Source organism: Lithobates pipiens, unplaced genomic scaffold, assembly GCF_037356315.1.
Source record: "Lithobates pipiens isolate NorthernLeopardFrog02 unplaced genomic scaffold, aLitPip1_a1.2 Scaffold_13, whole genome shotgun sequence".
NCBI lineage: Eukaryota > Metazoa > Chordata > Amphibia > Anura > Ranidae > Lithobates > Lithobates pipiens.
Genome location: NW_027507718.1, coordinates 362,279,623 through 362,306,409, shown reverse-complemented (window position 1 = coordinate 362,306,409; position 26,787 = coordinate 362,279,623). Strand labels below are relative to the sequence as shown.

The window sequence follows — 26,787 nt, the reverse complement described above, 5'->3', positions numbered from 1 at the left end:
TACCTGAGCCCCTTCTCTCTCCAGTGATGTCCACGAGTGTCTAAGCTGTCCTGGACACTCCTCCTGATTGGCTAAGACACAGCAGCAGCGCCATTGGCTCCCACGGCTGTCAATCAAAGTCAGTCAGCCAATCGGGGGAGAAAGAGGGCAGGGATAGGTTGGGGCTCCCTGTCTGAATGGACACAAGGAACTCTGACTCGGCTCGGGGTGCCCCCATAGAAAGCTACTGGCTGAGAGAGCACTCGATAGGAGGGAGGAGCCAGGAGCAGCAAAGAGGGACCAGAGAAGAAGAGGATCCGGCTGCTCTGTGCAAAACAAATTGCACAGAGGAGGTAAGTATAACATATTTGTTATTTTTGTTTTTCAAATGAGACTTTACGATCACTTTAAGGTCACCCATGTTCCTCCCCTTTTTGACAATGTCATGAAGGGGAGGGGCTAAGTCATTATCACATAAAGCACAGGCATTTTTCTCAAAGATTTTCCTCCATATTGCCAGGACAAAACATTACTTAATAATTACTTAATTAATGCTTTAATAGCCGCAAGCAGTTTTAAATGGCTTTTTTCCTTTACAAATGTCATTTTGTGCAGGGACTGTTCTAAACATGGGAAACACATGCCACTTCACAGGCATACTTTAGACACCCCCCAGGTACGATATTTAAAGTAATATTTCACTTTTTTTTTTCACTTTATGCATCATTAAAATTACTGCTCCAGAAAAAACATCAGTTTTTAAAACTTTTTTTTGCATTGATACATGTCCCCTGGGGCAGGTCCCGGGTCCCCAAACCCTTTTTAGGACAATAACATGCACATTGGCCGTTATAATTAGCACTTTAGATTTCGAACGTTCGCGTCCATTGTAATTAATAGGGTTCTAACGTTCGTGCGAACTTTCGGTCGATTCGCAGGTTCTGGTGCGAACCGAACGGGGGGGGGGGGGGGGGGGGTTGGGGGGGTGTTTGGCTCATCCCTGGTGACATGCTGTCCGCTTAGCTTTTTTTTATTTAACAAAACTTTCATTCAGTTCGGTCGTGCTGCTGCATCACTGTGCTTGTGTGTAATGCTTTTTTTATCTTTTTCTTTTTGTGTGTATTTACAGCGGCAGGTGACCACTTTTTTAATAAGCCCTTTAGGCTGATGGCACATTGGGGATTTCATCTCTGGTGACATATTAAAGTGATTGTAAATGATCAACTCCTAAAACATTTGTATAGATATAAAAAAAAAAAGTTTCCCTTTTTTATATGTGATCACATTCCCTCTGTTCTCAGCTGCATAAGGCTGGGTTCCCACTTATGCCAGATGCGGCTCACAGCAGGGGTCCGGTGCTGTTCTTTGGAGGAATCAGGCCCAAATTTGTGCCTGAATTCAGACCTAAAACAGAGCCAAAGATACACAGGACCCTTGTGCAATATGCTGCGCAACCGCTCCGCTTCATTGAGAGCCGGTCACAATCTCCTGTCATGCGAATTGGATGCAGAGAAACCCACATTCAATTCGCATTAGTGTGAACCCAGCCTAAGCCCTTGTACACATGGTCGGAGAATCAGTCGGAATGTGTCCTATCGGACCGTTTTGTCAGATTATCCGTCGGACCAAATTTTCCAACTTGCTGGAAATATTTTCCGACAAACTGGTCCAATCGGACATACTCCGATCATGTGTAGAGAATTCCGATCGGACAAAGTGCCACGCATGCTCAGATCAAATTCCTACTTCAAAGCTATTGGCTACTAGCCTGAACGTAGTCCCATCATAACGAAATTACGTCATCACGTTCTGAAAGATTGGATTTTCCGACAACTTTGTCCGACCGTGTGTATGCAACAGTTTCGGACACAATTCGTCAGACAAAATCTGTTGGACAAAATCCCACGGATTTGGTTGTTGAAATGTCCGACCGTGTGTACAAGGGCTAATGCAGTGTACACACAACCGGACTTAGGTCCGACAGACTTTCGACGGAGTTCTGACGGAGTTCTGACAGAGTTCTGACGGACTTTCCGAATGAACGGACTTAGCCACACACAATCACACCAAAGTCCGACGGATTCGAACGTGATGACGTACGACTCGACTAGAATAAGGAAGTTCATAGCCAGTAGCCAATAGCTGCCCTCGCGTCGGTTTTTGTCCGTCGGACTAGCACACACACGAGCGGATTTCTCAGTAGGAACTGGGTCCGGCGGAGTTCTGTCGGAAAAATTTGAAACATGTTCCATTTCTAAAGTCTGTCAGACTTTTGCAAATCAAAAGTCCGCTGCAGCCCACACACGATCGAATGGTCTGCCGGAATCATTCCGTCGGACTTTTGATGTTGAAAAGTCTGGTCGCGTGTACGCGGCATAAGAGTTGTTGGGAGGAGAAGCAACTTTACACTGAGTTTCCAATTGAAAGGCTGTGCGGGGTAGGGGGTTGACCGAACAAGTCTGATCATTGGAGGAGAGTAGGCTGAGTTCCCAGTATAGCTAAAGAACTGACCAGTTCCTGCTTAGTGTAGTCAGTTTTTAATAGGAAAGCAGAGGGACTGACCGGAACACCAGGAATTTCACACAAGGGAAGCAATGCAAAGAGAACAGGATACTTTTTTACATTGTACAGCAGGCACCTATCAGGAATATGAAATGTTGGGGTAAAAAAGGCTTTACCTGCCACCCACCCCAGCTCTTGGAGTGACTTATGACCTTTCCTCCCAACTGACAGCGCTGATAATTGGTGATTGGTGGTTAGGCACCCAGCATTGTCACATGGGGCAGGAAAAAGAGTACCCATTTCTGTGTGAAGTCTAATGCCCCGTACACACGAGCGGAATTTCCATTGGAAAAATCTTACATGGTTTTTCCGACAGAAAAATAGAGAACCTGCTTTAAATTTTTCGCTGGCAGAAATTCCGCCAGCAAAAGTCCGATGGAGCATACACACAGTCAGAATTTCTGACCAAAAGCTCACATTGGACTTTTGCTGGAGGAATTTCCGATCGTGTGTACGGGGCACAAGTTGTGAGTCAAGCTTCCTATCTTCGCTCCACACAGCCAGTGGAGATGCGAGAGAGCAAAAAAAAGGGGAGCATGTGCACCTGGGTTAGGTGAACCTGAGTGAACCTGTTACTTTGCCCTACATGGCCAAAGTGCAGGTTCACTTTAAGTCCAGTCCAGCCAATTTTCATATCTTTGATATGTTAAATCTACAAAAATCTTGTATGCAGCATGCAGGAAATGATTAAAACATACAATGACTTACATGAATTGCTGAGTAAAGTCTGTATGCAAAATATGATGGTTTGTCTCGAACACAGGACACTGCAGGATAAATAAGTCGTTTTATCAATTTTTTTATAAATACGAGCAAGTTTCATTTATAATTACTACATTTCTGATATCCAGGAAATAAAAATGTATAGAAAAGATACAACCTCTAAACTAACCAATAGGTATTATTCCTTACTAATTATTTTGAAAGCAAAAGATAAAACTTTACATTTTTTTTCAGCAGTGTTCTATTAGTAATTAAAGGGGAACTTTATGTTACCCTGCCTGCTCATTTTTGTTTTTTAATCTCCTCTTACCTGTCATGCTGTGGTGTTCTCAGCATACTCACCTGCCCAGCGAGTCCAGCATTGTCTTGCTATAACCCACCCCTAGGCACCACGCGCTGGTTCTATCTCCCCCCCCCCCCCCCGATGTCATCAGGGAGCCAGCTTTCTCATTTGGGTTCTGCCATCTGGCCCCCTGATGACGTAGCAACCAGGAATGTGCTCCTGCTGCTGTTCAATGGATACTGCTTCCTCCTAGGTTGCCTGATGTAGATATCTCAGGAGGCTGCAGTAGTAGCTCACTTCTTTTTTTGCACAGGTGACAATGGAGGTAGGGAGTGGGTAGAGGCTGACTTAAAAAACAAAAAAAACAAAACAAAAAATAAAAATACATTTTTGGCATAACAAATTTACAAGTGCGTTAGCACAAACGTAAGTTTTGGAGTAGAAGTCTTGTAGTAATTTGAATCATTTCATAATAATACTTGAAAGCATAACAATTGCTTGGATGAAAACAAATAAACATGCAAATGTGCCCTACTGGTTTATCTACTTCTAAATTGAGGTTTGATTATGGAGTCTACTTTTCATTTTAAGGGGAAAAAAAAGCATGTAAAAAGAAAATGTATTTAATTTACATCAAAGGAGCCTATACTGCAGAGATATGCAATTAATGGACCTCCAGCTGTTGCAGAACTACAAGTCCCATGATGTATAGCAAGTCTCTGTGAGCCACAAGCATGACACCTAGAGGCAGAGACATGATAAGACTTGTACTGTAGTTTTGCAACAGCTGAAGGTCCACTAATTGCATATCCCTGCTATACTATAACATGTCCAAAAACTATATGCAATACTATATTTCATATGCACAAAGAGGGAGAGTAAATGATAATAATATATACTTAAATTGTAAATTTACCATTAAGAAAGCGAGCTTTGAATGCACCACCCCGTCCAAGTCATGGGCCGTTAGTTTGCATAATAAAGCAATTTTTAAAGCTGAAATCCAAACAAGCACTGAAATACAACAGACACACCTGCCCAAAAGCACAACCAGATCCTTGGCCTCTAAAGCAGCAGCAGTAGCAGTAGCTTAACTAGGTCAAGACCACTAATAAGCACACTGTCTGGGATTACACGAAGAGTATTTGAGGCAGCCTACGTCCTTAGATCTGTGGTTAGCTCTCCAATATGTTTTATTGAATCAGTTCTTGAATGCTGTGATGGTTTCACCAATATAATAGAGGCTGCGTAGACACCAGAGCAGGTAAATGAGAAAGTCATGAGGTACATGTTAGGTTTTACAGAATCGGGGTGTAAGAACATTTGGCCAGTTGTCACGTGATGACCGGTGCTTCATTCAGGGCGTTGAAAACATCTAGCAGGTGAAGCCAATACCCCAGTAAAGGAACAGGGGCGATACTAGTCCAGACCAACATTTCTCTAAAACTTCACCCCCTGTGGTAACTCATAGTAGGTATGAGAGCATTTGACATATGCAAGATAGAGTCACTTGAGATAAATGGCCACTGAGAGAGGATGCCATCCTTCCCCATAGAAAAAAGAACCGATTCTGATGTAGCATTCTACCTGAAAATTTGGTACTCTATGATAGAATGGTGGCTCATCTCTGAGTGCAGAGAAAGTACTATAGAATATACTATCAGAAAAGTGTGCAATCATTTAATTTGGATGGTGTGTGGGTTTGAGTGGCTCCTGAGTACCTTTAAAATGGCCATACATTATACAATTTTCTTGTTCATTTTCCTTTAGATTTAACTTCAACTGTGTAGTACAAGGACTTATCTGATTTTATACAAATTGAAAGTGTTTAGATTGGACCTTATATTATATGGTTTTGGTAAATATAAAGGAAAATTGTACAAGGAAATTGTATAATGTATAGGCAGCCTTAAGCCTCGTACACACGATACACTTATTGGCAGGGGATTGTCTGTTGACAGACTGTTATCCTAAAATCTTATCATTAGTACATTCCTTTCGACAACTGTTGTCCAACTTTTGGCCAACAAATGTTGGATGGCAGGCTAGTAAATTTTCAGCGGACAACGGTTTGACGTCAGATTTTTGTATGATCAGTACACAAATCCGTCACAGAAAAGTCAAAAGTACAAACACACATGCTCTGAATCAATGCTCACCAAACACGAAATTAGCACAAGGGGCCCAAAGGGTGGCGCTCAAGAGCTGAAATTCTGTCACTACGTTCGTGTTTGTGGCTCAACAATTGTGTAACGTTAGTATGCAAGACAAGATCCTGGCACATGCCCTTAAGACAAAAATCAGACGCTTGTTTGGCCAACAATATTACCGTGTGTACGAGGCTTAAGGCTGGCCATCCATTATACAATTTTCTTTCAACTTTCTGTACAATTTTCTTTAGATTTACCTTCAACTATGTAGTGCAAGGGCCTGCCTAATTAAATACAATTGAAAGTGTTGTTTAGTTTTGACCTCATATTATATGGTTTTTGGTAAATCTAAAAGAAAATTTTACAAGAGAGTTGAACATGTATGGCCAGCCTTAGCATCTGAGATTGATTTATAATAGGATTTCCCATCCTGTATTGAAGGGAGTGAAAAGGAGGCAGAGAAATTCCGATCTACAGGCTGATTATCAGGGATTTTCTGTTCTAAACATCTTAGCCCTTGTACACACGGTCGGACATTCCGACAACCAAATCCATCGGATTTTGTCAGAAACTGGTGATGCTATTTCGTTACGATGGGACTACGTTCAGGCTAGTAGTCAATAGCTTTGGTCTCGTAATTTGATCTGAGCATGCGTGGCACTTTGTCCGATCGGAATTCTCTACAAACGATCGGACAAAGTCCAATCGGATCATGTTTTCGGAAAATTTTATAGCCCAGCTCTAAAACTTTGTCTGTCGGATATTCAGACAGAAACAGTCCGATGGAGCCCACACACGGTCGGATTATCCGACAACATGGTCCGATCGGACATTTTCCGCCGGAATGTCCGACCGTGTCTACAAGGGCTTAGAAGTGTTTTCCCATAGTAGTGTAAAGAACATTTGCCTTATTGTGGAAGGAAATATATAACCCATGACTTATTATTCGTTGCCATATTTTACAATGTTATTTATTACAGTATTGCGGTATGTAAGTAGCACACATAACACCTATTTACCTATTGCCAAGAGGAGCTGTTGGAAGTAGCCATCATAACATTCTTCAATAGTCGCAGCTATGTCTTGTCCAGATATATTTTGAAATTCTTGGAAAACTTAAAAAGCAGAACAAAAGAGAATATTTCTTCACTTATCTTAAGTACCTTTTATTTTCCTAATGATTCCTATGTATGAGGTTTTTCAAAGCTGTCACATAACCATCGTACACTACATACTACATGGTCATTTTTTATTACTTACAGTATAATCCTGCAATGTAAAAGTATGTCCTCCTGTCCAATTATTCATTAATTGAAAGTTCTGTCTTTGCAGCTATATCATGCTTCAGAGATCGCTCTACTCTCTACAAGTGTACTGCACAGTGCTGCTGGGGTAGCCAGTAGCTTGGTTGGTAAGCAGTGGTTACTGACCATTTCGATCACCATGATTATTCAAGAATGGCGATCACAGTGAATAGGGAAAGAAAATTCTGTTTAAAGCAGATTAATTCATTAATTCATTTTAGCACGGTACTTGAAACCAAAAATATTCATGTTTGCTAAATGATCGTACGGCACTGATACAAAGTAGGTATCAAAACCTATACATATTTGCTGTTCCTGTATTCAGTATAAATATTAGTAAGCTATTGTATGAGCCCTTTTGAGATGTGTGTGTGTATATATATATATATATATATATATATATATATATATATATATATATATATATATATACACACACTGTGTATATATGTATACACACAGTATAAGTACATTCTTTTTGAAATTCAAGATAAATAGAAGAAAATAATTAAATAAAACATTGAGAATTAAATTATTTATTATATATATATATATATATATATATATATATATATATATAAAAATAATTTATATCATTTTTGTCTATTCCTCTGCTTAATATAGAAACAACAATACATTACAAAATGAAGGCCCAGAATTTAGTTAAAAAATGGTACAAAAATATTTTGGAATTCAAAACCGTTAAAATGTTGTTGTTTTTTTCTTTTCCATGAACTGATACATAGCAAAACTTTATTTGTAATATTTGATCTGTTCACAAAGGTTTTTAATAATTACTCATGGACATGAATGGGGTACAATGGGCAAGAAGTTACACTTTTGCAATAAATTCAGAGAGTGTATTTATCTATGTTTTACACTGTGTTTATCACTGGTGTACTAGCTATAGCACTATCATGTAAGTTTAAACATCAAAGTTTTGCAAATATGTACCTATCCATAATTGTTGGTGGCTTTTGTTACATAGAATCATTTGCATCAAATTCTTGTGTTCGCCTGTTCTCCTTTGGCAAGCCTCCCATAGAACCTAGAATATAGCAGAATACAAAATGTTTTTGCAGTTCCTTAAATCTTTTAGTATATTATACTATCAGCATTAGGCACATAATACGTAAGCCTGTGTGGGCAGCATAGCCTCCATTATGTTGGTTATCATAAAAACTAAAAATTTATTGCATGCTATAAATATCATTCAACAAATGTCTAATTATGTACATAGGCAGTGTCACAACATTAGGTTTGTTTAAATAGAACCAGACCAAGAATGAATCCTCTGTTGGTTGTTTAGGCCCCATTCACACCTGAACGTTTTGTAGCTTGAAGCCTGAAGCTACAAAACGCTGGAGGGGAAAAAAAATCTATTATTCTCAATGGAGATGTTCACATCTTCACTCCAAAACGCCTGAAGCTCAAACAAGTTCTGGACCCTTTTTTGTAGCTTAAAGCGGGAGTCCGCCGGGACTCCGCGTTTTTTTTAAAAGCCAGCAGCTACAAATACTGCAGCTGCTGACTTTTAAAATAGTGACACTTACCTGTCCAGCGCGCCCGCGATGTCGGCACCCGAAGCCGATCTGTAGATCGTTTCTCGGGTGCTGCCGCCGCCATCTTGGGTATGGGAATCAGGAAATGGAGCCTTTCGGCTTCATTTCCCGGTTCCCTACTGCGCATGCGCGAGCCGCGCTGCGCAATAAGGACGGTCCCCGCTGCCTCTGGGATCTGTGTGTTTTCCCAGCAGGCAGCGGGGCACTTGCGGAAAGGGGCGGGCACTTGCGGAAAGGGGCATAATCTACGCCCCTTTCCGCAGAGAGCTATCCCGGAAGTGGGTGCATTTACCTGGATTATCCAGGTAACTGCACCCCCCTCCCCCCTGAAAGGTGCCAATTGTGGCGCCGGAGGGGGGGAGGATTCCGATGAGCGGAAGGTCCATTTTAGGGTGGACCTCCGCTTTAAATCGGGCAGATTTGGGTGTTTTTCTTTTTTTTACATTGGTGACCTTTTGCCCTGCACAAAAATGCAGTAAAAAATGCAGCAAAATCGTGTTAAAAACGCTGTAAAATTGCATAATTTTCTGTCTGAAAACGCTATGCTCAGGTGTGAATGGGGCCTTACTGATACCTGTGGTCCTAGTAGGAGCTCCTCATCCTAATTCTTTAGGTTAAAGAGGAGCTTCAGTAATTTTATGTCTAATAAAAGTCAGCAGCTACAAAAACTGTAGCTGCTGACTTTTAATAAACAGACATTCACCTGTCCCAGGATTCAGTGATGTGCTCACCTGAGCTGTCCCTTCACTTGGTCTTCTGTTCCTGGTGTCGGCATGTCAACTGTGGGCACTAAGCTGTGACAGCTTGCAGCTTCACAGCTGGGTGCCCACTGTGCATGCGTGAGCCACGCTGCGCATTGCGAATTGTCCTCCAGTCTTCTGGGACCTGTGATGCTTCCCGGTTGACTGCAGGAAGGCAGGAGGTGGAGAAGAGAACTTCTGCTTGGATAGCTTGGTGACAGATGCTGACAGGCTGACAGATGCTGTGGCTGTACACGTGTAACCTTACATTCTGGACTCAAATTGGCCCACTCATACATCCCTATACTATCACTTGAATGTGAATACAAATGTGCATTACAAACATGACAGTAATGCACAGGCCCATTTTCACATCAGTGAGCACACATTATAGAGTGCATAAACTGCGTGTGCTGGTGTGAGTTCAAGTGCAGCAATGCATTTTTACACTTCACCAGAGTGCTTGATTTTTTTTTTTTTTTATAGAATTTATTAGTTGACAAATACGGTATAAAGGTCAGAATGAAATAACAAGGAAATCATTTTCACAACGTGAAATGTACTTTGCACAGTAAAAATATTCTGTAAACAGGGGATGGGATTAATGGATTACAATTTGTCATACGTCACATTTTACATAGGAGCAAGAAACAAGGTAAGAACTGGATGGATCTAAACAGTGATTCAGAAAAAGTTTTTTTTTTCTTTTTTTTAAATGTGCAGCTTTGTCGGCGGTATAGCCGCGCTGCCACATTGATTTCAATGAGTAGGAGCGGTTTAGGAGTTTCACCGCTCCAAAGATGCTGCTAGCAGGACTTTTTTTACCCTCCTGCTAGCGCACTGCTCCAGTGTGAAAGCCCTCCGGCTTTCACACTGGAGTGAAAGGAGACGCTTTTTTCAGGCGCTATACAGGCGCTATTTTTAGTGTGAAAGGGGCCTTAAAGCTGTAAGTAAAAAATTAAAAAAGTGAAAAATCACAAAAGTGATCTAGCCACCTGGATTTAAAGTTGGAGCACAAAGCTTGTCAGTGAAAGGGTTAAACTCTTGAAGCCATGCTGCAGGTGTGGTTATTGGTTACAACCCTTAATTTTGCACCGTGTTGCTTATTTTCCAAAACTATTAAATGTTGTGTGGAACCTGGGTTATGCAATAAGTTACAAAAAAAAAAAGGGATGGTTCATCAAGAGATTATTTTGCTGCCAGTGACTTGCACCCAGAACTCTTTTCTTTACACTAAAACCTCGTACACACGATTGGGTTTTCCGATGAGAAATGTGTAATGACAGGCTGTTCCAGAAAATCCAACCGCCTGTATGCTCCATTGGACAATTGTTAAGATTTTCAACGGACAAATGTTGGATGGCAGGCTTTAAAATTTTTCATGGACAAATGTCTGTTGTTGGATTTTCTGAGCGTGTGTACACAAGTCCGTTGGACAAAAGTCAAGTCCAAAGTACAAACACGCATGCTCGGAAGCAAGGACAAGCCAGAAGCGGTCTGTCTTGTAAACTAGCATACATAATGGAGAATTAACATTTGTGACATGGCAAATTATGAAATCTTAAAATGCAGCACACATTCTCTTCTTCTTTAATGGGATAATAATTAAGCTGTTTTGCTGGTGATACTGATGGAGTTATTGCAAACAGATTTTCAAAGGCTTTTTTTTTATGCTTTTTTTTTTTTATTTGGGCAAGTTACCACAACTAAATAAAAGCCTCATGCATGTGTCCTGCATCACCAGTGCCAAGAGTTGGTGAAAGCAGTGGTCCGTCATCCGGGAATAATTCCGAAAATCATCTGGATTATTCTCCTGGAGCTCCCGCAGCAAAGGCATATGACATAATTGGTCACGATTAATAAAGCAACCAATTTTTGGTCCAAGAAATCCTCCTGCCCCTGTTCCTGGACTGGACTTGGGACAAAGCAATAACGCCAAGGCCAATAATAAATAACACATTATCTCCTCCGATTCCGCAACATGGCTGGTTGACGAACGGCCATTCAAAAATGAACTGAAAAAAAATGAAAAGCACAAAATGAAAAAAACTAAATGAAAAGCGTGAATCAACAATCACCAAACTTCTACTAACACGAAAATTAGCAGAAGGAGCCCAAATTGTGGCACTAAAGAGCTGAAAAAACACATAATACATCGTTCGTGTTTGTTGGCTGACAATTGTGTGCCATTTGTATGCAAGACAAATTTGAGGCCAACGCCCTTTGGACAAAAGTCAGCGGTTTTGTCGGCGGAAAATCCGATTGTGTGTATAAGGCTTAATGCACTAGCACTTTTCCATGCTTCTTGGAGACTCTAGTGGAGAGATTTTCTTGGCTCTGTTCCCTCCCACTGCTCACCTTGATGAGATTCTCCACAATACACAATAAATTGAGATTTTAGGCCAAGGCTGGCCATACATTACACAATTTTCTCATACAATTTTCCTTTACATTTGCCAAAACCATACAATATGAAGTCAAACCTAAACACTTTGAATTTGTATGCAATCAGGCAGGCACTTGGACTACATAACTGAAGGTAAATTGTATAATGTATGGCCAGCCTTAAGCCTCGTACACACAATCAGATTGTTGGCCAACAAAGCTGTGGACTTCTGTCCGAAGGGCGTTGGCCCCAACTTGTCTGGCATACAAATGGCAAGGAATTGTCGGCCAACAAATACGAACGTAGTGATGTACTACATTGTTTTTCAGCTCTTTAGCACCACCCTTTAGGCTCCTTCTGCTAATTTCGTGTTAGTAGAAGTTTGGTGAGTGTTGATTCGTTCTTTTCAGTTCGTGCTTTTCAGTTCTTTTCTGACCGGCCATTCGTCATCCAGACATGTTGCGGAATCGGAGGAGATAACGTGTTATTTATTATTGGCCTTGGAGTTATTGCTTTGACATTATTTTTTTGGTTGAATAATGATTTGATTTGGTATATTTTCTATATTTTTGGATGCATAGAATGCACAGCTTGGGAGTAGGCAGTTACTGTACATTTAAAAAAATACAATGTAAAATTGACAAGGGACACCAACATAGTTGTATATTTGAGCTTAAAAACTACGGGATAATGGTGTTGTGGTAACTTGCCCAAAAAAAAAGAAGCATAATATTATTATTCTTGACATCTCTAGACAAAAAAAACCTTTGAAAATTTGTTTACAATAACTCCATCAGTATCACCAGCAAAGCAGCTTCATTATTATCCCATTAAATAAGAAGAGAATGTGCGCTGTATTTAGTGATTTCATAATTTGCCACGTCACGAATGTTAATTCTCCATTATGAATGCTAGTTAACAAGACTGACTGCTTCTGGCTCGTCCTTGCTTCCGAGCATGCGTGTTTGTACTTTTGACTTTTGTACACATGCTCGGAAACTCCGACAACATATTTGTCTGCGGAAAATTTTAAAACCTGCTATCCAACATTTATCTGTGGAAAATACGACAACAATTGTCCAATGGAGCGTACAGATGGTCGGATTTTCTGCCAACAGCCTGTCAACACACATTTCCCATTGGAAAATCTGATTGTGTGTATGAGGCTTTAGAGCTGTCCTCATATTTTTGGTCAAACCTGCATAGCATACTAGCTCATTATGAATGACTTACCTGAGATCGAAGCCCCTGCAGCTGCCCTTCTTCACCGCTCCAGTGGCCGAAATCTCCCCGGGGACTTACTTCTGGGTATCGCGGCACCGGCGCTGTGATTGGCCGGAGCCACAATGACGTCACTCCCGTGCATGCGCACGGGAGCCGCTGGGGACAGCACAGTACAACTGAAGGAATGACATGTACATGCCATTGCTTCAGTTGGCTTAAGTGCTCAAGTGCCGATGATGTCGGCACATGCAAATACAGGGATATCTCCTAAACTGTGCAGGTTTAGGAGATATCCAGTGCAGCTACAGATAAGCCTAATTATAGGCTTGCCTGTAGTTTAAAGTGGTTTTAAAGGATTTACAACCACTTTAAACCCCTATGTTCTGTAAACAAGCTATGTTACATATATAAAGGGAGGTAAGTGTACTTTTTATGTACCATTGCATCTTGAGCCGCTAACCCAGGATCTGCATAGCCTTCCTCTCTTACAGCCTGTAATGAAAACAAAAGCATTATTCAGCCAAATGTATTATCCTTTGAATAATCGAATCTAAATACCTAGGTAGCATTGCATTATTAATCTATCAAGCCACCTGACTTTTAACGATAGTGATGTGTGGACTACGGAGACTTAGCAAGGCACTTTCAAAAACACCAGGCTATATTTGCTTTCCATATATATATATATATATATATATATATATATATATATATATATATATATATATATTTTTTTTTTTTTTTTATTGTATGTCTTTTAAATGTTTTCCAAAAAGAAAATACAAACTTTGCATTTTTGGAAAAAAAGAAGAGCGTTGCAAAAGAAACACAATCACATATATGGCGTGTATACATATCAATACTTAAAACTAGAAAACTAAAAATTAATTAGAAATATACACCAGGGGTTCCGGGTCAGTAAAAAGGAGATATGGAAAAGTGAGGGTTTGTTATCAGGCAATGCCGACAAAGACCAGGCGCAATCAAGATGGGGGGGGGGGGTATCCATACTCAGATCTTATTGAACCAAGTCACGGCATTGCCCACCAGAGCAGTCACATATTCCATTCTCTGAACCTCTGAGATATTTGTAGGAGTTGGGATTGAGTAGGGTAGTTTTCTTAGCCGCTAATAAAATATATGAGGCCAGTCTATTTAGACATTTTCCTGTGTCAGTGAATCGATATATTTTAAGAAGCTTCTAGATCAGCAACTCTGAGTTGCTTTATTAAGTATGATATCATAGCAACATTTTTTTTAAAGCAGTTCAAAGTTGTGTATTGTTAAAAAAAATCATCAAGCAGTGTATGGGAAAAACACATACAGTATATTGTTTCTTTATGATTGATTTTAAAGAAAAAGTTTGGAGTTATTAAAAAACCAAACATACATACTTACCTCCGCACTGCACCATCGGTCTGCAGCAGCTGTACCCCGCTGGTTTTAAGCCCGAGAGCTGAGCAATTACATGACCACTGATTGCTCAATTCTAGGTCAGCTCTGAGCAGAGAACAGTGACTGTCAGTCACCACGATATGCTCTGCTCCTCCAGCATTCACTGGAGTGCCGAGCTGGAGAAAGGACAGGCACAGCTGACTTCTGCTCTCAGCTGAGTGCCAATGGCTCCTGTTACTGCTGAGTCCCTGTGAGAAGAGGAAGAGAGTGGAGAAGAGGTGCAGCTGTTAACAGCACTGGTTCTCTTCTCCCCTCTATTCCCCTTCACACAGAGAAACCATTTTAATATGGCTTTAAAGTCCAAGAAAAACTGTGGGTTATTTAAAGTGTTGGCCCTTGTCTGTTATTAACAGTGCTAACCCAGATATCAATAATAACTTGCCAAACATTTGTGTCGGGTGTTGAATTGTAAGTCTTGTTAACTTGCTGCACATGCTCACTGGCAAGTTGTACACGTGCAGAGCACATGAAGCACAAGTTCTAGTTGACACTTTTCCAATTTGTAGCAAATGTGTGCGCTAAGTCTCTAACAAGAGGCAATGGGGGGATGTATATCTCCATATACTGGGACTTTAAATGAAGCGCACAAGGAAAGGGGGTAGTGCACCTCCATCCCTAATCCAAATTCAAAAAATAATAAGAGTATGGGACTTTAGATGAGGTAGGCTCAAACACAACGTAAAAGTAAATAATTTTTTATTGCACGTGAATGTCAAATTGCGTAACGTTGTATGCAGACATCTTAGAGAGTACATAGCATACATATAAACAGGATGTAAAACATGATTACCATAACAGGGGAACAATTGTACATGTTTCATAAGTATGATAAAAATAGACCTAGTAATACTCACAGCTGACCAGATGACCGGTTTGCACTGTCTGCTTCACTGCACACCAATACTCTGTACCTGCTATTAAAGGGTAATTCTGTATGTCACGGTCTGTTCATCCTCTATTATTTCACTCCTTCCACTTTTCACCTACACTGATTTCCCATTTGTTCACTGTTTGGGGACTTTTCGGTTTGGGCCTGTTGTTACGGGTGGACCTTTACACCTCAGCTCCTGGGGAGGCTTGATGTGGGGACTCCTGCATACCAGGATCTTTCGAGTTCAGCATTCCAATGGAATGTAAGTTTGTGGACTTGACCATCTTTTTTTTTCTATATAAACCTCTTTACATATAATACTTTTATATCATGGGCTTTTTTTGATTGAGAACATCTGCTATTACTTACAGATATTCAGCATCCGCTCCTCATGGGTCGGCTTACCGACGAAACGTGCCGGGATTTTGAGGATGTAACCCCTCACATTTCCATCAATATCTTATGAATTTAACTGTTTATTACTAGGTCTATTTTTTATCATACTCATGAAACATGTACAATTGTTCCCCTGTTATGGTAATCATGGTTTACATCCTGTTTATATGTATGCTATGTACTCTCTAAGATGCCTGCATATGCTTTGAGTAACTATTTGTCATATACAACGTTACGCAATTTGACATTCATGTGCAATAAAAAAATATTTACTTTTACTTTGTATTTGAGCCTGCCTCATCTAAAGTCTCATACTCTTTTATTATTTTTTGTCTCTAACAAGAGCAACGTTGCAGTGGTGAGTCTACAGCAAGAGCTCTGCCAGTCACAGTGACCCCTGTGGTAGGATGACCATTGCACAACATAAATGAACCAGAACTTAGTCATGCAATGCAGACTTGCTGCATTTGTGCAACGAACATGTGAAGCCTGGCAAGTCTAGTAATAGCTTAGCAAGTCATTTTCAAACTTGCAGCTCAATTACTTGTTATCTGGGAAGATGTACTGGTTCTAATAGGCAGTACTGCCAAAAACCTTTTCAGTTTGTTCACTTTCACTTTCTTCGCTTTGCTTGACTCTCCTGTGGAACTTAATGAGCTCATGGTTCTGAATCACAGCTTCTGTCAGTGAACAAGTGAAAGAAGTAAAACTTGCTTTTTTTATTTTTTTATTTGAGTCACACAGTGCACACAGGTTGATTAGGAATATAATGTCAGTTATATAGTCTGTTTTTTTTTTCTCATGGGATGGCCTGTATTCTCAAAATATCATGTATTTCATAAGCACTCCAAGTTCATACAATTCAAAAATGTTATGATTCTCAATAGAGAGGAAGAGAGAGGCAATATAATAAGAGAATCAGAGTATTATGAGAGTAATGCAGCTTTGAACGTATTTATTATTCAAACCATCCAGAGTACAATACCTGGGCCAGATTTATTAAACAATCTCTAAAATGTCCTGAAGTTTCCGCGTAAAGGTCTTGGTCCAGACTGCATCCATATTCTGCAAGAGAAACAATTTTTTTGCCCATTCTCTAAACATCACACATGGGTTTCATTAAATGCATGCAAACACTTTCATGAAACATTGAAAACAATTACATTTTCATCCCTCTAACTTAAAAAAACAGTTAATAACTTTCTAAATAAATATCTGATGAAAATCATTTTAATATCGTATCACACAAAATACATTACATATAGAACTATAGGCAAAGCCTTTTTATTTAAATTTTGAATAGAGTAAGGGAGTATTATAACCAGGGCAGGACTTAGGGTGGTGGGGGCCCCTGGGCTTGAGTCACTTTCGGGCCCTACCTTCTAAACATTACCGTATTTATCAGTGTATAACATGTGCCGGCGTATAACACGCACCCTAAGTTTAGGAGGGAAGTTTAAGGAAAAAAACTTACATTTAAACCCCCATCAATGCAGCCTTGTCCAGTGTCATTTGCAGCTTTGTCATTGCAGTCTTGAAGTTTAAAAATGGAGCCACTGAGATACAGAGTTCTGTGTATCTCAGCGGCTCTCGGGTCCTCTTGGCGGCTCTCGGGTCCTCTTGGCGGCTCTTGGGTCCTCTCGCAGTCCCGAGTGGAGCCGAGAGTACTCAGCTCGGCTCACAGTGATGCCCATTCCCTGTGTTATGTCCATCATAGGGCAGGACTGGGCATGACTGTGAGCGGAGCCGAGCCGAGCCGAGTACACTCGGCTATGTATCTCGGTGGGGCCCCCTATTGGGTGGGGCCCATGGGCTTGAGCCCAGTCAAGCCCAATGGTAAGTCCTGCCCTGATTATAACCCATGTTATTTTTTTATTTTTTTTTGCCATCTGTATCCCATTGGGGAGATTTGCCTTAATTTTCTGTCCCATAGCCAAAGCAGAAAGTGAGAGGAAATCCCTGTAAATTAAGGAATCTCTTGGGGCCCCCAAGGTCACCAGAACCAGTGTCCCGATTAAAAGATTCCCCTTCTATTACTTTTCTGGGGACAGCTCAAAACACATGACTTTCTCATTCCCCCTAAGGAAGTCACATGTCCTGGTGACAAAACGCATTGTGGTGGAGCCTTTGGAGCACGCAGTACGGAAACCGAAAGTGCGGTATCTTATTAGGCAGTCAGAATACCGGCAGTGTTGCTTTGTGGCTGTAATTTAGTAGAGCACTTATGCACTTTTAAATGTGAGTGGATTGTTTGTAAAGTGGGTTATAATAAAAGTGTTTTTAGAAGGTAAAGCACAATAGCTTTTCTCTTTTTCTTATAATTATCTTGGAGGAACAGCAAGGCATAAGCGGACTGCTGGATGATACAGGATTACATTTAAAGGGATCTGACGCCCCTTGCAGTGGTGAAGGAAATAAGTAGCTGGAACATAGAGGATCCTATTTAAAGGGATACACTCTGTCTATGACCTTACAGTATATATGTGGGTCATAAACTGGTGGTGGTGGGGTTTCACAAAAGGTGGAGAAGTGGAGAGCTTGAGAGTGTGTATGAACTATTGAAAAGCACTGAAGAAAACACATGAGAAACTTTGATGCACATGGTCATTTTTTGGGGAAAAAAATAATATTTAAGGTGGTGTAAAAATATTTAAAATAGTCACAAGGAGATATTAGTGCCACACTGCTTTTTGGGTTTTTTCATGTACCATTTCTGAATTTTACTTCAGTAAATAAGTTTAATTATTCTGCAAGGTCTGGTCAGTTAATGAAGATGAGCTCATATGTGCCTTCACAGTGTATGCAAAAAGGGTATCAAAGTATAAATGAGTTGGTGTATAGAGGAAAGAGCAGCCAATGCGGAACATGTATAGTGGTGGCCTGTGTGCTGGAAGGTTTCAGTCAGAAGTGTAGTATGGTGTTACCTTGTCTTGCTGTTTTCAGTGGTGGGTTGCTTTCTTAAGGACAGGGCTTGGCCCACAGTAAAAAGCAAGGTCTTGCACGTGAATAACATCCCCTTCTATGCCTATAGGTTGGATTATGGGTACTATGTACCCCTTATTTATTCACATGGGGGGTCAGTATTTGGGCCCCCCTTATTATTAAAGGATATAAAAACACAACCAGTAAAGCGCACTACAAGGTCCAGCCCAACAGACAGCAATCTATGGTATCAGCATGGTGAGGACAAATGTTAATTCCAACATACAAGGGTCATGCAGCTTGCTAGATGAAGGTCCGGGAATATCCAAGAAGCTTAAACAACAAAGACATGGCAGTGCGAGATCCTCATTAGAATGCTGAAGTAATTTAATCCATAAAAACAAATAAGCAAATTTTTATGGATTAAATTACTTCTTTAATCATTCTACCGAGGATCTTGCACATCCATTTCTTTGTTGCTTATTATTAAAGGAACTTCGATATTTTGATAAGCACTCTGGGCACAGACCCACACAGCCAAAGACCCAGGATTATGGGAAGAGGCCCATGTCTTCATCAACATGGAGACAAGGTGCTTTGACGTGTGCAGAAATGCCCCTGCCCCAAAAACACCCCCCCATGTTGAGGGTATGTGGCCTGGTATGGTTTAGAAGGAGGGGCACTCGCTCGTCTGCCCCCCCACCCCTTTCCTGGCCTGCTAGCCTGCATGCTCGGATAAGGGTCTGCTATGGATTTTGGCTGAGACCCCACACAATTTTTTAAAACATTTTGCCATGGGGTTCCCCCTTAAAATCAGTACCAGACCCAAAAGAGCCTGGTATGGATTGAGGGTGACAACCATACTGACAGTATGGTGACCCCCATACTGTCGGCATAAGTTGTTTTTACATTCAGCTGTCAGCGGGCAACCCCGGGTTGCTGGCCTGCTCTTCCCCACAACCCTGGCCCAGTGGTTGTGGGGATGTGGGAAGGTTACTTATGGGAATCTGGAAGCCCCCTTTAACAAGGGGGCCCCCAGATCTTCCCCCCCCATGTGAATGAGTATGGGGTACATTGTACATTGAACCCTGCTGACAGCTGATGAGTCATCCGTTGTTAAGGATGCAGCAGCCGGCTTCCCTGGTCGCTCCATAACATCCATCTATTCACTGGTTGTTAAGGATGCCAATGGCTGTCTGATCCTTATCAAAAACACTAACACTCCTAAACTCTGTTGAAAACACTCCTAAACAGTGTAAAAATGCTGGCAAAAAAAGCTAAATATTTGTATTTTTTGTCCAGATTTTTTTCCATGGTTTTTGAGTGTCTAGTGTGCATGGAGGCTAATCCTATGAATAATAATTATGTTGCATAAATCACATTAAAAGAATACTCACGCATTAAATAAGCTTCCTTCAACTGAAATATATCTGGTGTTGTTCTTGTTGCTAAAATATCAATGAGGCAGTTTTCATCTGTGCCAGCTCCCTGTAAACACGGGCATAATATCATAAAAAAAGATACCAATGTAATTTTTTTACAAGACAGAGTGCAGCGTTTTGTTTAAAACATCTTAGTCTACCTTACATTATAAAATGCTTGTCTTTAAATGTACATTTTTAAGAGCACTGACCCACAGCAACCAATCGGTTTTACACTGCTTAATTCAGAGCCATACAAAGGGGATTCTGATTGGTTGCTATTGCAGAAAAAAACGACTGCTTTGGGCTGAACAAAAAAACCGAACCGATTTCATCATCCTAACTTTGAAGGTGGATGGGGAAATCCTCTTAACTGTGTCTTTGTATTCAGAAAACGGGACTCCCCCACCCTCAGATTATACTGATCAACACTGCAACCCATTATCCGCATACGCTGATCGATTGTTAATTTTCCAGCAGGACCATTCCACAGAAGCCGGTCATTAAACAGAGAAGGCCACACATGGATCTAAATTTAGCGGTTCCTGCTAAACCGGGGGTAGGAATTGATTGTTAACTAGTATATTAGATTACACAGCTGGGAACTTAGCAGTATTGATCTGGCAATACCAGAATTTAGCTCCGGTTGCTGGGTCATTAATGGAATGGCTACATCTTTGGAATTTCTATTCTGGAGATGTAAGCAAGGCACAGTCTGCATTATGTAATTTTTCTGAGTTACGAATGCTTTAACTTGTATTTACCAGCTGCCTGAAGAGGAAGAGGAAGGGGATGAGGTTGAGTGGTGGCAAAGTGGACAAGGCGGGGGTGAGCTGCTACCCCTATTTATTTTCGGCACACAGGAGTGGGGACATGGGGAAATAAAGAGGACACCAGAGAAGTGTTTGTGTATGTATGTTGTATGCATGTGTGTATGCATGTTGTGTGCATGTGTACCGTATGCAGTGTGTGTATATGTTGAATGTATGCATATGTAGCACCCCCTAGTGTGTTCTACTAGAGTGAGAGTAGGCAAACTATACTCTGACTCATGCTTAGCTTGTGAGTCTGTAATTGGGTCAGAGTTTTAGAGGTTAGGCTGGATGACTCATCCATATATATAATAGGTGCAGCACTAATAGAAATGTCCATAAGTCCTCTAATCATCAGTGTGGATAATAATCACATAATCCATGGGGTATAGCAGAAGAGTGTTTAGGAAAGGGTAGCCACCACCAACACCCAGACACACTGCCTCTTACCCTCCTCTTTGGACACTTATTACAGGGGTCAAATAGGCATACAATAGGAAAGGAATCCTTCAATCAGCCACGATCGATCAGGCACTAGCAGGTTTTACAGGATGAAAGCAGGATGGATACCAATCTCCACGCTCGATCCCCGTAATCGCAATGTTAGATCCCCACACTAGGTAAGCCAATCATGAGCTGTGATGGCTGCATGAGTTACCTTTTTCCCCTCTGGTCGCCCAAATGCTCCTCTGGTTCCCCCTGCTCCTCTGTTCCCTCCCATGGTCCTCTGGTCCCCCACATGCTCCTCTGGTCCCCTTGTGCTCCTCTGGTCCCCCACATGCTCTTCTGGTCCCCCTTATGCTTCTCTGCTCCCCCACATGCTCCTCTGTCCCCCCCATGCTCATCTTCTCCTCCACATGCACCTCTGGTCCCCAACATGCTCTTCTGGTCCCCCATGTGCTCCTCTATACCCCTGTGGTCCTCTGGTCTCTCACATGCTTCTCTGGTCCCTCCATGCTTCTCTGTTCCCCCCATGCTCCTCTGGTCACCCCATGCTCATCTGGTCCCCCCGTGCTCCTCTATTCCCCCACTTGCTCCTCTGGTCCCCCACATGCTCCTCATGCTCCTCAGCCACGATCGATTGTAAGAAGGAGCGGTTGCACCGATCCAAACGCTGAGCCTCTGCGTTTGAACCTGTGCACCCACTCCTGCCCGTAAGTCCAACTTTGACATGCGATTGTGTATATGCAGCCACTGCGTGCACATCCACTTTTATAGGCTGCCTGCATGCTTAATTGCACCACTGAATGAGCCCTCGATGTTGCATGTGCAGCATGGTATATACTATATATGTTACATGTGTGTGTATGTATGTAACATATATATGCAGTGGGAATATACAGTATGTGCATAGGTGGTATTGCTGTGCTAAGTATAAGAAGGGCATAGTGAACAGAATCAAACGGGGTGCTGCATACTGGGCTGTACATACTTCTGCTCTTAAACTATATATTTTATATACACCTGACTTATGCACTCTGACCGTGACACTTTTTACATAACACAACTGACCCCACATTATATATGTTACTCACCCCAGACCCCTGGCTGCACTATTTATTTTACACAGCCTTGACCCCTGTACAATATACTTTACCTACCCTCCGGTCTGCTGCACTCCATACGCCACCAAAACTTGACCCCTGCACTTTTTACTATATCTAGTCAAAACCTCTGCATTATACATGTTGCATACTTCTGATTCCTTCACACTGTATGCAGACTCACATTTTAAGCCTCTGCCACCATTAGCCACACCTTAGCCACACCTTGCCCTCTGTCCCCATTCTCAGCAATTCTGATTTTCAAAAGTTCCCATGTATGGAAGTATATGACTGTATATGATTATTTTGCATTGTAATATTAAGTCCATTGGTCATTTTCACATACTTCCTTTATTGTTGAAGAAAAGTAGAACCCAACAGTAAACTGTCATACAAAGGAGAATACATGAGAGCAATTATATATTAAATGGTTGAAAAAAAGGCATATCAAGCCCTAGAATAAAACTAACAGCATAGATGTGTGCCGGTTGTGCTTGGGCACACCCTAATCACCCTGTGCGCATTAGCATTATCGCTCTCTGTGCTGGCAGTGAGATAGAAAATATTTCCTTCTGACCAGTTCTGCCATTCATTGAGTGCTACCATACTTCTCTTTCACTGCATCGGTTCTGCCATTAGAGTGTGTATGTATGTATATAAATATAAAATCTATCTATATATATATATATATATATATATATATCAATAAATATTGATATCATAAACACACACATGCATGTGTGAGCTTTGGGGTGCACACCCTAATGCAATAGGCTGCACACACCTATGACTAAAACCCTTGCATCCTCAGAGTCCTAGAGCCACAGTTCCAGAGGAAGCCAAAAATACATTACGATTCTGTTTGCTCTAGCAGGGAAAACAGATATTACTCACTGGATCAAGTTTTCAGTATTAATTAAAAAAAAAATAGCTACCGTAATAATATTTTGTGCATTATAAACACATAAGCCCTTTTTTGGCAATCTAAGAAGTTGGCTATAACTACCTCCTTTGAAGAAAGTTCTACATTTTCACAGCTGATACTGAAAAAACGTATGGGGAAACTGTAGGTGCCAAGAGTGTCTTTGTCAAAAGAGTAAAACAAAGATATGCTGTATATACACAACATATATGCCAACATTTCCAGTTTCAAGATGCACACAATTTAAATATAAACCATTCTGGAATCAATCAATGTTTTTTTTAATAGATATTAATTCATCTTTATTTTTTATTTTATTTTTTACTGCAATTCATCTTTATTTAACCTCTTCCCGCCCGCCCTATAGCCGAATGACGGCCGTAGAGCAGGCGCTTTCATCCGGGAGGCCGTCCCTGGACGTCCTGGTGTTTACTTCCGCAATGCGCGCCGCCGCGGGCGCGCATCGGGGAAGTTTTTTGTTTGCCGTGTCCCCTGTAGACAGGCAAACACAGATCGCTGTAAACGGCCAATCACAGCGGCCGTTTACAGCGCGATCGGCGTGTCCAATGTGAGATGATCTCATATGTAAACATATGAGATCATCTCTCAGCTCCGCTCTCCCTCCTCACACAGACAGCGTGTGAGAGGGGAGAGATGAATGGCTGCAGCGGCCGTAAGTGGGAGAATAAAAAAATAAATAAATGAAAGTGCCATCCTCCCCCAGTGCCATCCTCCACCAGTGCCATCCTCCCCCAGTGCCATCCTGCCCCAGTGCCATCCTGCCCCAGTGCCATCCGCCCCAGTGCCATCCGCCCCAGTGCTACCTGCCCCCAGTGCCACCTGTTAGTGCTATCTGTCCCCAGTGCTACCTGTTAGTGCTATCTGTCCCCAGTGCCACCTGTTGTCAGTGCCATTTGTCCCCAGTGCCATCTGTCATCAGTGCCACGTATAAGTGCCATCTGTCATCAGTGCCACGTGTCATCAGTGCCACATAATGCCATCTGTCATCAGTGCCACATATTAGTGCCATCTGTCATCAGTGCCACGTACCAGTGCCATTTGTCATCAGTGCCACCTGTCAGTGTCACATGCCATCTGTTGTCAGTGTCACGTGTCATCAATGGCACTTATCAGTGGCATCTGTCATCAGTGCCCCGCGTCATCGGTGCCACGTATTAGTGCCATCTGTCATCGGTGCCACGTATTAGTGCCATCTGTCATCAATGCCACGTATTAGTGCCATCTGTCATCAGTGCCACGTATTAGTGCCACGTGTCATCAGTCCTGCGTATAAGTGCCACGTGTCATCGGTGCCCTCTTAACTAAAAGGACATAACATGAAAAGGTACTTTAATCAAGCTAAATAATATATTGATATGCTAAATGTTATAACATAATCATTTATTATTTATCTATTTACTATGAAATCACTGGTTTGACGTTATAATTTCAAAATTCATAAATGTGTCCAATGGCCACCTGCTAGTTGTTGAAAATATAGTAAATTACCTTAAACACAATATATAATAATTATAGAATAAGTAACTTGTGAATATATAACCTGTGTGTATCTGGCTCTGATACTAGACTAGACTACACTTCCCTGCTATATAGACCAGAGGAAGTTGCACATTTTGATAGAGCAATTTTTTGGGATTTGCAATAATAATTATACAATACAGTTTTTAACAAGACATTAGTAATAAGACAAAAAGATACCCTCATTTATAGTTTATGTGCCTAGGTCGCATTTTGGTACAGCATCGTACGACCGCGCAATTTTCAGTTAAAGCGGCACAGTGCCGTATCACAAAAAATGGCCTGGTCATTGAGCAACCAAATCTTCTGGGGCTAAAGTGGTTAAAATATAAACCGTTTATTTATAAAAATATAAAAGTTACCTTCATAGCATGCCAAAGTTCATGCGCGTCATAGGCTGGAGGAGAGTACATCAGTCCTACCATGACCTCCTTAAAGTGCCCATCAAGATTTTCGCTCAAGTCATTAGCTAGATCCTTAAAGAAATATACACAGAGTGTCAGATACGTCATTTTTCTTTTTCACATCATTAGTTACTGTATATTCAAACATGCATTCTACATCAATACTGGCACATGTTTTGCAACACAGTTAAGGTCATTGCTAATGAGACACCAGAATGCAGAAAGCAGAATGTATGCCAGCAGGATAGAAAGGCACTGGCTAGGGACGAGCCAAAGGTTTAGTCCAAGCCTAGGTTCTGACCAAACTCTGGCTGTTTGGGAGTTCGGCACCCTGCTCAGCAGGAACTGAAAATCATGTGTAGAAATGGTATTTCTACTATTTTTATATACAGTATGATAGTTTTCAGCTATCAAAGATTCCTTTGGAAAGGGCGGGTGCTGGCAGATGTCACATCCCTAACAACTGCTGAGATCACCAGCACCATTAACTAACATAGAGGGTAATTCCTGGCATTGTAAACAAAAAGGTGGGAATAGGGGTGACATCACTGCCCACATATGGCCACTGGCTATATGTGGGCAGTGATGTCACCATTATTCCCACCCTTAAATAGCTGGTGACAACTCCAGGGAGTGATGGGATTGGTCGTGTGCTCTGGATCCATTGGGTTTTTCCTTTGGCGAGTCGATGTGCAGCAGTCATCATGATTGATAATAGTTTAACAAGATACTTTTTGGAGGATTTTTTAATCAATGGACTTGTGAAATGTTTGGATGTATTTATTTCTAGGTTGCAATTTTTTTATTTTTTTTGTAAATGAGTATGGGTACCATATACGGTACTCCTTATTTAGTCACATGGGAAGAGGAGCAGTTTCTGGGGGCCTCTTAGTTTTAAGCCCCCTCCTGCAGACACCCACAACCATCAGGCCAGGGTTGTGGAGAAGAAGCCCTTGCCTTCATTAACATGGGGACAAGTGATTTGCCAGAGGGGCCCCCTAGCAAGACACTCCCCCCCATGTTGAGGCAATGTGGCCTGATATGATTCAGGAGGGGGTGTACATGCTATCCCCCCTTTCCTGGCCAACTAGGCTGCATACTCGGATTAATTGAATGCTATGAATATTTAGGGGGACCCCCATGTTTTTTTTTCTTTGTGTAATAACAAAATATTGTATGGATTTCCTATTTTTTTTGCAAGAGATCACCCCCTAAAATACATACCAGACTCAAAGGGAGATATTTACTAAAACTGATGCACACAGAATCTGGTGCAGCTGTGCATAGTAACCAGCTTTTATGTTTTATTGTCAAAGCTTAAGGCCTGTATTAAGGATCTGTATTTCTCAGCAGGGAATATGTCCGCTGAACCCCTGCTGAGCTGAGCGGACCCGGCGGATGACAGGCAGGCAGCTTATGTGGAGAGCGCTGGACCAATCATTAATTTGTGTTGGCAGGGGCAGGACTCACATAAAGCTGGGGGTCACATGCTTCCTGGAGGAGGAGAAGGAGAGAACCCAAGATGTAGATTGCAGCAGGACCAGGCTTGAATTCCTGGGGGTCCAGAGACCCCAGTGCTGGATAGCAG

General features: G+C 41.5%; 1 protein-coding gene across 1 annotated transcript in view; it reads right to left on the bottom strand.

The window, feature by feature from the left end:
* The window catches only part of ANXA10 (annexin A10), an 89,951-nt gene that overhangs the window by 23,713 nt on the left and 39,451 nt on the right, over positions 1-26,787 (bottom strand). Inside the window, exons 4-10 of the mRNA XM_077477169.1 lie at positions 25,158-25,271; positions 19,955-20,045; positions 16,621-16,700; positions 13,352-13,405; positions 7,956-8,049; positions 6,717-6,812; positions 3,250-3,308 (exon numbers count right to left, since the gene is read on the bottom strand). Coding sequence (XP_077333295.1) covers positions 3,250-3,308; positions 6,717-6,812; positions 7,956-8,049; positions 13,352-13,405; positions 16,621-16,700; positions 19,955-20,045; positions 25,158-25,271 — 588 coding nt within the window. The remainder of the gene's footprint in view (positions 1-3,249; positions 3,309-6,716; positions 6,813-7,955; positions 8,050-13,351; positions 13,406-16,620; positions 16,701-19,954; positions 20,046-25,157; positions 25,272-26,787) is intronic.